General features: G+C 43.7%; 1 protein-coding gene across 1 annotated transcript in view; it reads left to right on the forward strand.

The window, feature by feature from the left end:
* The window catches only part of ST8SIA6 (ST8 alpha-N-acetyl-neuraminide alpha-2,8-sialyltransferase 6), a 382,325-nt gene that overhangs the window by 265,687 nt on the left and 104,324 nt on the right, over window positions 1–12,314 (forward strand). Inside the window, exon 6 of the mRNA XM_053713979.1 lies at window positions 5,370–5,482. Coding sequence (XP_053569954.1) covers window positions 5,370–5,482 — 113 coding nt within the window. The remainder of the gene's footprint in view (window positions 1–5,369; window positions 5,483–12,314) is intronic.

Consider the following 12,314-nt stretch of genomic DNA (forward strand, 5'->3'; position numbering starts at 1 on the left):
GGCGGAGCATGTATTTGAAGGCATCTGCTATCTGCTACGATAGCCACGAGGACTACTGAGAGATCTAATAAAAAGATATATGACACCCCGGAGGGTCGGGGCTCCGCTCCGGAGGTCAAGTAAACATATGCAGTCCTTTTTTCTTCTCCCCCCCCCCCTTGCGGAGGCCTGTTAGTGCCGGGGGTCGACACCTCACATCTCACTGCGGCCTACTCTGAGGCCTAGGAGCCTACATTCACTTGTTCCCAAGCTTCCAAACGGGGTAACTGGCCAGGAGGTACGTGTTACTTAACGGAGTCCGGATTGATAGTTGCCTTGAAGAATAGAGGAGAGTGGGCCGAAGTGGCGGGAACGGCCACCATTTTCTTTCTGTGTCTGCGGAGGTCTTTTGATCAATTGCGGCCTACACACTCAGTGTTTTACAGATCCACTTACCTCCCCTTCCTGGATTCTCAAGTTTAGGTAGAATTGCCCTGAATCAGTGGCGTAGCGTGGGGGGGGGGGCAACAGGGGCGCATAATTCTGAGGGGCGCTTCCAGCCTCAACTTAGCAAAGGGAAGAAGGGAGGCTAAAAATTCTGACAGGCCCCCAGCTCTGTTCTGCGACCCGTCAGGAATGTGGTGATGACGTGACTAAGGTAAGGTATCAGGACCAGACTTACTTATAGCCCTGTTTTTGCCTGATACTAGCAACACGCTAAATGCAGCTTAATTACGGTTCTATTATTACCCAACAAGTAAGTTCCCTTCCAACAAAGGACCCAGAGCCAGAATGACATGCATTGCCTGGGGCACATTTTAAGGATCTCTAAGCAGAGGTGGGGGGAGGAATCCTTAAAAAGTGCAATAAATCTCTTTCAAACCCGTGGCACTGGTGGCAGCATGGCTGGGCTCTGCCTTTCTGTTAACCCCAGTTACCTAGTTAGTGGGATGGTGGGGTGATCAGAGACCATACTTTCATGTTTGACCGGATTCTGATTACAACTTACACCATCTTGTCCTTGCACAAAAAAAGTATATTTGTGACATTGACAAAAATGAGACCTTGTTTCCTGTATTTGATTTTTCCCCTCCATGATCTTCCTAGGGCAGAAGTAGATTTAGGGATTTGTGTGCTGCCTGGCACCAGGATTGTGCTGCTCACCAGGCATTTCACTGTGTTTGTCTCCTATCAAAGAAGTCATATGAATTCACCATCTTGAATCTATTTCTTGCTGGACTCCTGAGGTGTGGACTTTTACTGATTTTTAGGGTTTGGGTGCTCATTGCCTTTTTTATTTACATTAAACCCACCCTTACTGCATTTAAAGTAAAAAAAATAACTATAATTTGTGTTAGTAAATAAATTTAACAGCACCCCCTAAATACCATACACCCTCCCCCCATATATGTATGTAATGCTGGGTTGTCTGTCCCATGCCACTTTTATATTGATTACTTACAATTGTTATATTTATTAAGGTAGAATATATACCCCACTTTTATATGCCATTGGCACCCAAAAGGCAGTCTGCCCAGCAGGGACAACCTTATGAAACAGCTGCCAACCTGTGTGTCCCCTTTTCCTCTTTTTAACGACTTACCAAAAACCTATTGCACCACATATACAATATGGGTTGCTGCAATGTGGGGGTGGGTGCACCCTGTGGTCTGCAGTATTTGTACCATGAAGTTTTACAGATCAGGACATGTCACCACCAGATGGGGGTTAAGGGGGGCTTTCCCCCATGTGTAAAACGAGAATAAATCTTAAAATTTAATATTGTATATATTTGCCCAGCTCTGGAGAGCTGCAGACAGGGTTTGATCACAAGGGGATAGCACATAATGCTTGCAGGCTTCACCCACTGCCTCTTGTATTGCCAATATATTATTTTCATGGCTTTGTTTGTAAGGCACTACTGATTAGTAGCTGCTTATGACAAGGGACATATTTTGGGGATATGGGTATCATCAGCAATAACTGTTAGTTATCCAGTAAAGATGGTTAAGGGAGCATTTTGTGGGAGAGGAGACAGTGTCCCTTGCTTTATGTGATCTACCAGGCTTGGGTCTTTGCTTGGTTTCTCCCAAATGTAAGAAGAAGCAGCATATCTAAAATGGGGATGGGGGGGGATGCAATACTTGCCTTGCCCTGGGCACTGATAACCCACGCTACGCCACTGCCCTGAATATTACTTATATCGTTCCAGCATAGAGAAGAAGACATCTGCTTTAACTGGGTGAGCCCTTTCTGTTTACCATCATATGCATTTTATACCATTTGCCCTGCTGGCTTAACTTTCGTAATTTTTCAGTTTACTCTCATCATTGCCCGATTGCTAAGCCCTGATGCTCTTTTGTGGGCCCCATATTATGCTTATCCTACACTCAATGTGAAACTCTTATACTGGTGCCCCCAAGGCGTAGGGACTTTAACAGTAGGATCACTTGGGCCCCAGTAGTCTCTGCTTTTGGGCTCAATACTTGTGCATTGCTTACTGCCTTAACAAGCGGAACTTTTATTTGCATGAAACTACTGCATATCACCTAAGAATTTATTTTCATCACTGGTACCCCCCTAACAGCCTCAATACGTGGAACTTTTGATTGTTATTATTGTGCCTCTAGCTTTTGCAATACAGTTGTAGTGACTGTCATGCTAATAAAGCTTCATTGAATTGACTAAATTGTTTATATATATATATATATATATATATACTGTATTAGGCTACAATGTGTGATTTTGTAACATTTTGGGATGGTGGTGTGCCGCAGGATTTTATAATGTAAAAAAATGTGCCGTGGAAAAAAAAAAGGTTGAAAATCACTGCTCTACAGATTGTTGATTTGGGATATTGGCCTTGGATCCTACCACAGGAAGCTGCCTGGACCTGGGATTAATATTCCATTTTTTGGGGCTCACTTGATCACACCCTTCCGTTTCATTATATGGGACTTGAATATTTCCAATATTAATATTTTTTAATTTGCAATTGTATTTAGTTGTTTATTTATTTTGGTATCTTTGTTACAGAATGCTATAATATCTATTTTACTGATTATCATTAGCCCAAGGGAGCCGCCTATATATTTTCTTTAATATTTTCTAATGTTATAACTATTGTTATGCTATCCAAAGCAAAAATTAATTGTATAATTTAACATAAATGTATTTAATGGTAATTTGAGCAATAAACATTGAAAAATGTTAATAATAATCTTATTTTTGGCTAAAATTGTAGCTGGGTGGTCAGTAAAATCAGCCGGGTCGTGCCCCCTATTTAAACGGTCTTCGGGAGAACACTGAACATGATAATCACATTTTTGATTGAATCTTTATGGTTAAGCAGATATTTCATTTGTGTTGATTATCTATAAGACATAGGCCTCGATTTATCAAAGGTCTTGCGGACCTGATCCGACAGTGCGGATCAGGTCCGCAATACCTCGCTAAATGCGGAGAGCAATACGCTCTCCGCATTTAACATTGCACCAGCAACTCACAAGAGCTGCTGGTGCAACGCTGCCCCCTGCTGACTCGCGGCCAGCAGGGAGGTGTCAATCAACCCGATCGTACTTGATCGGGTTGATTTCCGGCGAAAATAGACCGCTGCTTCATAACTTGTGTTTCTGGTGAGTCTGAAGACTCGCCAGAAACACGGCCCTTCAAGCTCCGTACGGAGTTTGATAAATATGGGCCACAGTGTCTGGCTGGTGTAAAGTGCCATCGTCTTCCTGTTTTCACCCAGTGAACACCTTTCTCATTTCAGTACTTAAAGTATTATAAACGTTTGTTGGAAAATGTGCTGATAAAATACAAGAATCGATAGTGCTAGGCAAGTCCTACTTACTTTTTGTTGAAAACTAAGCGTTTAAATAGTTTGAAATCTATATAATATACTGATTCATGATGCAGCAAGAGACAGCCCACAAAATTGGCTGTCCAACACGCTGTTCAACAAAAATAAATCATGGGCCGCTCATTTACATATACTACTATAGATATTCTAATCCACTGACGCATACGTATTGTTAACTTTTGGCTCACACATGCATAGCATCCACCATTAAGGTGCCAGCAGTGACTTAGGAACCAAGTCCGCAAACTTGTGACGTTGGGCCAAAGATCTCCAGAACAATGTGCATGCGGAAGATACAATGGGGACAAATTATTCAGCTGTGAATGCAGCCGTTTCACCGGCAACGAAAGTTAAGAAGCAGCAGTCTTAAGACTGCTGCTCCTTAACTCATTGACACCCCCTGCTAGCAGCCGATTGGCCGCGAATGTGCAGGGGACAGCATTGCAGAAGCATTTCACAAGATTGATGTCGGGCGGACATGATCCGCTACAGTGTATCATGTCCACCCGGCAATTGATAAATCGGCCCCACTGAGTTAGAGTGCATGCATGGGGTACTGCCGAAAAATAAGGAAATTAAGAAACAGTGAGAACCCAGGTTGCCCACCATGACTGACTTATGTAAATTAGCCTCACAAGGGCTTGGTAACATGCCGAAATTCAGGAGCAGATTGCTTGGAAACAGTTTAGAATTGACAACGCAAGGTATTTAGGCATAAGGCTTATACATAACAAACTGTGCAATAGAATATTCATAATTTTTCCCTTACTGTCCCTTTAATATGTTCATATTTATAGGTATCCTTAATTTGTAAAATATCAGAGCCAATCTACTTTTTTTACATGTAGTAAATGTGTCACATTATAAAATACTCGTTGGAGAGATCATTTTAACACTTTACACCTAGGAAAGGATGTTAAAAACTTTAGAACATTAGCAAAAAGTCATGAGCTTGTTAAAGAGATACAGTATTTTATGCAAAATATACATGCTGTCATTGTTAAAGGCATATGATCTTTGAATTTTTTACCCTTAAAGGGTTTAAACACACAGGAAAAGTCCTGCTTTATAGCTAATAAGGACCAGCAGTCACATGGCCTGACAATTACTGGCTGTGTTCTGCTTGGGAGCTGCAATGTTTTCGAGTGGGACTTTACCTATGTGTTTAACCCCTTTCCAGTAATGCAAAAAATATCTGACAAATTAGGACATATTATTGTTGCGTTTTAGGTTCCCTGTACATATTTCACAGGTACATGCTTAAAAGCAAAAACAATAGCTGTCAAAATGTCACCTTTGCTGTGGCCTCCAACACTTCTCACTGCTTGCATAAAGCATCTCCCAAATGATATGCCCCTTTAACATGATTGAGACTCAAGATGCAAAATTACCAAGCATATACGGTCATATTATTACAAATTTGTTCAGAAAAGTGCAGCAAAGTTATCCTATCAAGGAGACACAATTCCTACCACTATTTTTCTCCATTATGCCAGTAATAGGTGTATTTAACCTTTTTATCTTCCAGGCTCAGCCATTCATAGGAATCCCATTCAAGCATTGTGCTGTGGTCGGAAATGGGGGAATTCTGAAAAATAGCAGCTGTGGAGCTGAAATTGACCAGTCAGATTTTGTATTCAGGTGATATATTCAATATCCGTTTATATTTTTGTCCTAAATGAAAAAGCTAGCTCTATAAATACACTAAAAGAATAAATTAACTTGAGATCTGTAGTGTGAATTATTAAGAAAAAGTAACTGTTAAAATATGTTCACAGTTCTCTTTTTCTGTGGTTTATCAGCCAGTTAGGGAGCTCCTTCACTGATCTAAGTATACATCTTGCAAGAAATATTGTAATATATGAAGTATGTAACATAGTCTCTCTGAGGGGATTGGAAAATCACTATTTAAGTTTGGATCCAAGCCCCATCTAGAGATAGTGATAACGGATTGATTAGAAAGCGTATCAAAGATATCAACAACTATTGTTTTTGTACAATGTAACAGATGTTTGTAGGAATATCCACAACAAACTATTGTGTGAAAACTGCCATGGTTCTGGAAGGATTTTTGAGTAAATTGTGTAAAAAAAATGGTATTGAAGGTTGTAAGATTATCTGTAGACAGGGGTGTATACTTTATTGTTAGCAAGGTTTGGTTAGGACAATAAAAATAAATTCCCTGCACACTTTCTAAATTCTACTAATTGCAGTTGCTGTAAATAATTACATGGGATGCTTTGTCAATATCACTATCTTGTTAACAAAAGGAGGAACTGCAGAGTTGGATGTTACAGTGATATAACTAAAAAGCTTGGTGAGATGTAATATTGGCTACTGCATTTGTCTATTCTCACATTGCTAAATATAAGGAGGAATTCTATACAATTTCTTATGATCCTGTAATGTTTTCTGCTGGATTCTCTGGTTGGATGAGGTTGGGCTATATAGCAATTGCATTATATTGCAGTATATTTATTATTACTATTATAGCTCTCTAAGCGGTGCACTATAAGAACATTAAGGATTTCTTATACATTTTCATCACAGTGTAGAGGGGGCGTAAAGCACTCCCAGTCTTTATTGTAAGACTCCTCTTATTAAAGTATAAAACAATATAAAATTTATATGCTCTTTGCTCGTCTGAAAAAAAGATGGAAGTCAATGGGAGAAAAGGGGGATTTAACTGAATATGCGAATCTAAACTAAAATGTCATAGTGTACAATTAGACAAAAACAACAAAAATATACTTCAAGTTTACTTCTTTCTTTTGGTTTCCGTAGTTGAGGCTTAGCTTCATAAGAGCGAACTGAAGTAGGCTTGGGATAGTGCATGTATCTTGAGCACTATGTTTGTTTACAAGCAACCTGTAGAGGGTGGTAGCTTATTCCATTTTATAGTTAAACTCTTTGATAGACTAAGAAAGTAAACATAACAGCTATATAGAAAGAATTACTGTTTATAAGGAAGACAGAACACAAAAACATCCCTATTTGGATAGGAGTAGGGTCGTGTTTCTGGACAGTGCGGTGACAGGCAGCAATACTGAAAGCAGATAGAAAGGAACTGATAATCTATTACCATCTGAGTTCAATTCAGTATAACCTCTTGATCTGATTGATATCTGTCTTGAAAACATCTCTCTAGCTTTCCAATCTGGAACATTGTAGCCTAGGCGACCCCTCAGTGGATAGGTCTCACCCCCTCTGGTACACATGGTTACCAGTGTCTTTAAAGTGACAGTCAACACCAGAATTTTTGTTGTTTTAAAAGATAGATAATCCTTTAATTACCCATTCCCCAGTTTTGCATAACCAACACAGTTATACTAATACATGTTTTACCTCTGTAATCTCCTTGTATGTAAGCCTCTGCAGACTGCCCCCTTATTTCAGTTCTTTTGACAGACTTGCATTTTAGCCAATCAGTGCTCACATCTCGGTAGATTAATGTGCATGAGCTCAATGTTATCTACATGAAACACATGAACTAACACCCTCTAGTGGTGAAAAACTGTCAAAACGCATTTAGATTAGAGGTGGACTTTAAGGTCTAAGAAATTAGCATATAAACCTCCTAGGTTTAGCTTTCATCTAAGAATACCAAAAGAACAAAGCAAAATTGGTGATAAAAGTAAATTGGAAAGTTGTTTAAAATTACATGCCCTGAGGAGTTCCGGGGAAGGAGCGTAAGCACAAGGTCATGCAAACTATGCATGATCGAAAAATTTGTTTCAGTTCGGATCGATTCGGAGGTTTTCTAATTTTGTTTCAGATCGATTCGAATTCAGAAAACTTCGAATGAATTCATTTCGGATTTGTTTCAGATTCATTCGGATTCGAAAAAATTCGGCTGGATTCGGTTTGGAAATTCGGAATTTCGGTATGTGTGCTGTGTATTAGACTAGTATTATGTACTGTATATTAGGTGTAACCCATAGCAGAGTGATATAACCTAATATACTGTACAATACTAGTGTAATCCATGTGTTACAGAAGCATTAGTTATTTTGTTGTGAAGAGCTTATTTCCCAGCAGCAATGCCTGAACCAGCCAAGCCAGCGCCTAAGAAGGGCTCCAAGAAAACCGTAACAAGTATCATTTCATAAAGAGTTAACTTTTTTTCAGCTTTTAGAAACTATTGTCTAATCACCTCTGGAGCCAGACTGCTAATTGATAAGATGAACTTGTAAACTTGTTATCTTAAGTACTGTAATCCTATTGTGGCCTGTCAAAGGACATTGCTCTCTATCTAACTGTGTGATGGGGGATTTTGTGCTTTCCCCCCCCCCCTGGGAGTGCCCTGTGTGCATGTAACCTTAATAAAAAGCAGGCTGGGCATCCCAGTCCTGAGTTCTTGTTTGACCCTCAATCGCAGCGTTGACTCGTTTTTGTGGGCAGAAGGGTATCCTAGCTGTACTGCAGCTAAGGGAGATTATTCTATATTTGCGAGACTCATATAGAATACTATGGAAAGCAGCTTCTCCCCTCTTTAGCAATAGGGATCCAGGCTACTAAGCGGTCCATCTCTCAGCGAGACTAAGGGTAACCGTAACATTTGGCGGCAGCGGCAGGATTTTCCTGGATTTCCTAGGAGAGGTACAGAACGGATGGAGAGCGCTTACGAAAAATTGAAGCGTACAACCCTAAAGGATTTACTTGAAAGCAGAGGGGGGTACGCCAGCAACCGGCCGAGGAGAGAGCTGATCGCAGAATTGACCGAACTGGATCAGAGCTTCACAATGGCGGAAACACCGACCACGATTAGTGACGAAAAAACCAGGATTGTTCGGGAAAGGCTCTCATTATACGGGCCGAACCCCTCCATGGAATTGGTACAGCAGTTGATGGCGGAGGCGGACCCAGTGACTACACGGGCCCAAGCCCGGATGGAGCGAGAGCTCTCACCAGTGCGGGAGACACAGGTAAGACCTACCCCGACCTTGCCTGACATGTTAGGCCCCATACCCTGGGACACCCCAGATGCTTTCGAGACAGAGTCTAAGACTGACCCGACTTTACAAAAGTACCGGGAACGAGCAGAGACCGGAGGGGGCGGGGCAGATAACGAAACATTCTTATGGGAAAAAGGGAAAATATACCGCTGGACAGAGAAAAGGGGACAGCGTAGGCGACAGCTGGTAGTGCCCCACAAATACCATCAAGAAATCCTCAAGATAGGCCACGACATCCCCTTAGCAGGCCACCTAGCCGTAACCCGTACCCTACACCGCATTACTCACACATTCTTTTGGCCAGGGGTGCACGCTGACGTTAGAACTTACTGTAACACCTGCGATGTGTGTCAACGAGTAGGAAGGCGAGGCGATCACCCTAAAGCCCATCTAGTAAATATGCCCATTGTAGAGGAACCCTTCAGCCGGGTTGCTATTGACCTAGTGGGACCACTGGCTACCCCTAGTCCCTCCGGTAAGCGCTACATTCTTACCGTAGTGGACTACGCTACCAGGTACCCAGAGGCTGTCGCCCTATCCAACATACAAGCGGATACGGTAGCGAATGCACTAGTACAGGTGTTCTCCCGGGTAGGATTTCCAAAAGAAATCCTATCCGACCGAGGCACCCAATTTACGGCTGAATTGACCCAACAACTCTGGCAGGTTTGCAAAATTAAGTCCCTCCTGAGCTCCCCATACCACCCCCAGACGAACGGGTTGTGTGAGAGGTTCAATGGGACCCTCAAGCAAATGCTCAAGACGTTCACTCAGGAATACCGAGACTGGGAACGCTTCCTGCCGCACCTCCTATTTGCTTATCGGGAGGTGCCCCAGGAAACGACAGGGTTCTCTCCCTTCGAGTTGCTCTACGGAAGAAAGGTACGGGGACCCCTAAACCTGATCCGGGAGCACTGGGAGGGAGAGATGGAGGCTGACGGTGTCCCCATTGTGCCATACGTGCTGGAACTCAGGGACCGAATGGAGCAATTAGCCAAATCCGTGCGGGCTAATCTCCAGTTGGCCCAGAGAAGACAGAAAGTATGGTACGATCGGGGGGCCCGAAAGAGAATCTTCACCATAGGACAAAAGGTGTTAGTACTTAAGCCGGTGAAGACAGACAAATTGCAGGCGTCCTGGCAGGGTCCCTACCAGATCGTAGAGAAAAGGGGAGACACCACTTATGTGATAGCTAGCTGCCATGACAACAATCTTAGAAAGACATTCCATGTAAACATGCTCAAGGAATATTTTGAGCGACCAGAGAACGTGACGGCCGTATGTTGTTCCCCTCAGGAAGACCCCGACAGTCTACCCATTCCAGACCTATTAGAAAAGAGTCTCCCCACAGGTATAGTGGCTCAGGTTCAGATAGGAGACCGACTTAGCCCCACTGAAAGGGAGCAGCTCAGCCAACTCCTCCAGTCCAAACACCTCACCTTCTCCCCGAAGCCAGGGTACACTACTTTAACCACCCACCAGGTAGATACTCCTGGACAAGCTCCCTTGCGCCAGGCTCCGTACCGAATCCCCGAAGCAGTTAGGACAGGAATGAAGAAGGAGATCGATGAGATGCTCCAGCTCAGGGTAATTGAGCCCTCCGATAGTCCCTGGGCCTCCCCAGTTGTCTTGGTGCCCAAGAAAGATGGGACCACCCGGTTCTGCGTAGACTATCGGAGGCTCAATGAAAAAAACGTGACGGACGCTTACCCTATGCCCAGGGTAGACGAGCTACTCGATCGTATAGCCAGGGGAAATTACCTGACCACTATTGACCTCTGCAAAGGTTACTGGCAGATTCCCCTGGCCCCGGAGGCTATCCCCAAGTCGGCATTCGTCACCCCATTCGGCTTATATCAGTTTAGGGTAATGCCGTTTGGGATGAAGAATGCCCCAGCTACATTCCAGCGCTTGGTGGATAGGCTCCTGGATGGCTTCCAGAGTTTTGCTTGCGCCTACCTGGACGACATAGCGATCCACAGTGAGTACTGGGAGGACCACTTAGCTCATGTAGGAATGGTTCTGGATCAGATCCGGGCTGCTGGCCTGACTCTGAAGCCAGAAAAATGCCACTTTGGGATGGCCGAGGTACAGTACCTGGGTCACCGGGTGGGGTGTGGAAAGCAGCGACCAGAGCCGGCCAAAATAGAAGCTGTTGCCAATTGGCCCACCCCCATCACTAAGACTCAGGTCCTAGCCTTCCTGGGCACGGCAGGGTACTATAGACGGTTCGTACCAGACTACAGCACACTTGCCAAACCCCTGACTGACTTGACCAAGAAGAACTTACCTCGACAGGTCCTGTGGTCTCCCCACTGTGAAACGGCTTTCCAGGCTCTCAAAAATGCTCTAATTAACGCTCCTGTCTTGGCGGCCCCAGCCCTTAACAAACGTTTTATCGTCCATACAGATGCTTCCATGTTCGGGCTGGGAGCCGTCCTCAGCCAAGTAGGCGAAGATGGAGGGGAGCATCCAGTTGCCTACATCAGCCGGAAGCTCCTGCCCCGCGAAGTCAGCTATGCAGCGGTCGAAAAGGAGTGTTTGGCTTTGGTGTGGGCATTAAAGAAATTGACTCCCTATTTATATAGTCAGGAGTTCACCCTGGTCACCGACCATAACCCGTTGGTGTGGCTGAACCGGGTCTCTGGAGATAACGGCAGGCTATTACGTTGGAGCTTATCGTTGCAACCCTTCAATTTCACCATTACTTACAGACCTGGGAAACAGAATGGCAACGCCGGCGGGTTGTCCAGACAAACCGACCTCAGCCCCGCATAACCAGCGGTCTGGACAGCCTTAGTCTGCCCCGAAAAGGGGTCAGACCGTGTCTGCCAGAGTGTTCCACAGAAAGGGAGCACTGTTACAGAAGCATTAGTTATTTTGTTGTGAAGAGCTTATTTCCCAGCAGCAATGCCTGAACCAGCCAAGCCAGCGCCTAAGAAGGGCTCCAAGAAAACCGTAACAAGTATCATTTCATAAAGAGTTAACTTTTTTTCAGCTTTTAGAAACTATTGTCTAATCACCTCTGGAGCCAGACTGCTAATTGATAAGATGAACTTGTAAACTTGTTATCTTAAGTACTGTAATCCTATTGTGGCCTGTCAAAGGACATTGCTCTCTATCTAACTGTGTGATGGGGGATTTTGTGCTTTCCCCCCCCCCTGGGAGTGCCCTGTGTGCATGTAACCTTAATAAAAAGCAGGCTGGGCATCCCAGTCCTGAGTTCTTGTTTGACCCTCAATCGCAGCGTTGACTCGTTTTTGTGGGCAGAAGGGTATCCTAGCTGTACTGCAGCTAAGGGAGATTATTCTATATTTGCGAGACTCATATAGAATACTATGGAAAGCAGCTTCTCCCCTCTTTAGCAATAGGGATCCAAGCTACTAAGCGGTCCATCTCTCAGCGAGACTAAGGGTAACCGTAACACCATGTCCATCCGAATTTACCGAATAAATCCAAACTAATTCGGATTTATTCGGTAAATTTGGCAGTATTTTAATTCGGAAATTCGGTTCGAT

This window comes from Bombina bombina, chromosome 5, assembly GCF_027579735.1.
Source record: "Bombina bombina isolate aBomBom1 chromosome 5, aBomBom1.pri, whole genome shotgun sequence".
NCBI classification, from domain to species: Eukaryota; Metazoa; Chordata; class Amphibia; order Anura; family Bombinatoridae; genus Bombina; species Bombina bombina.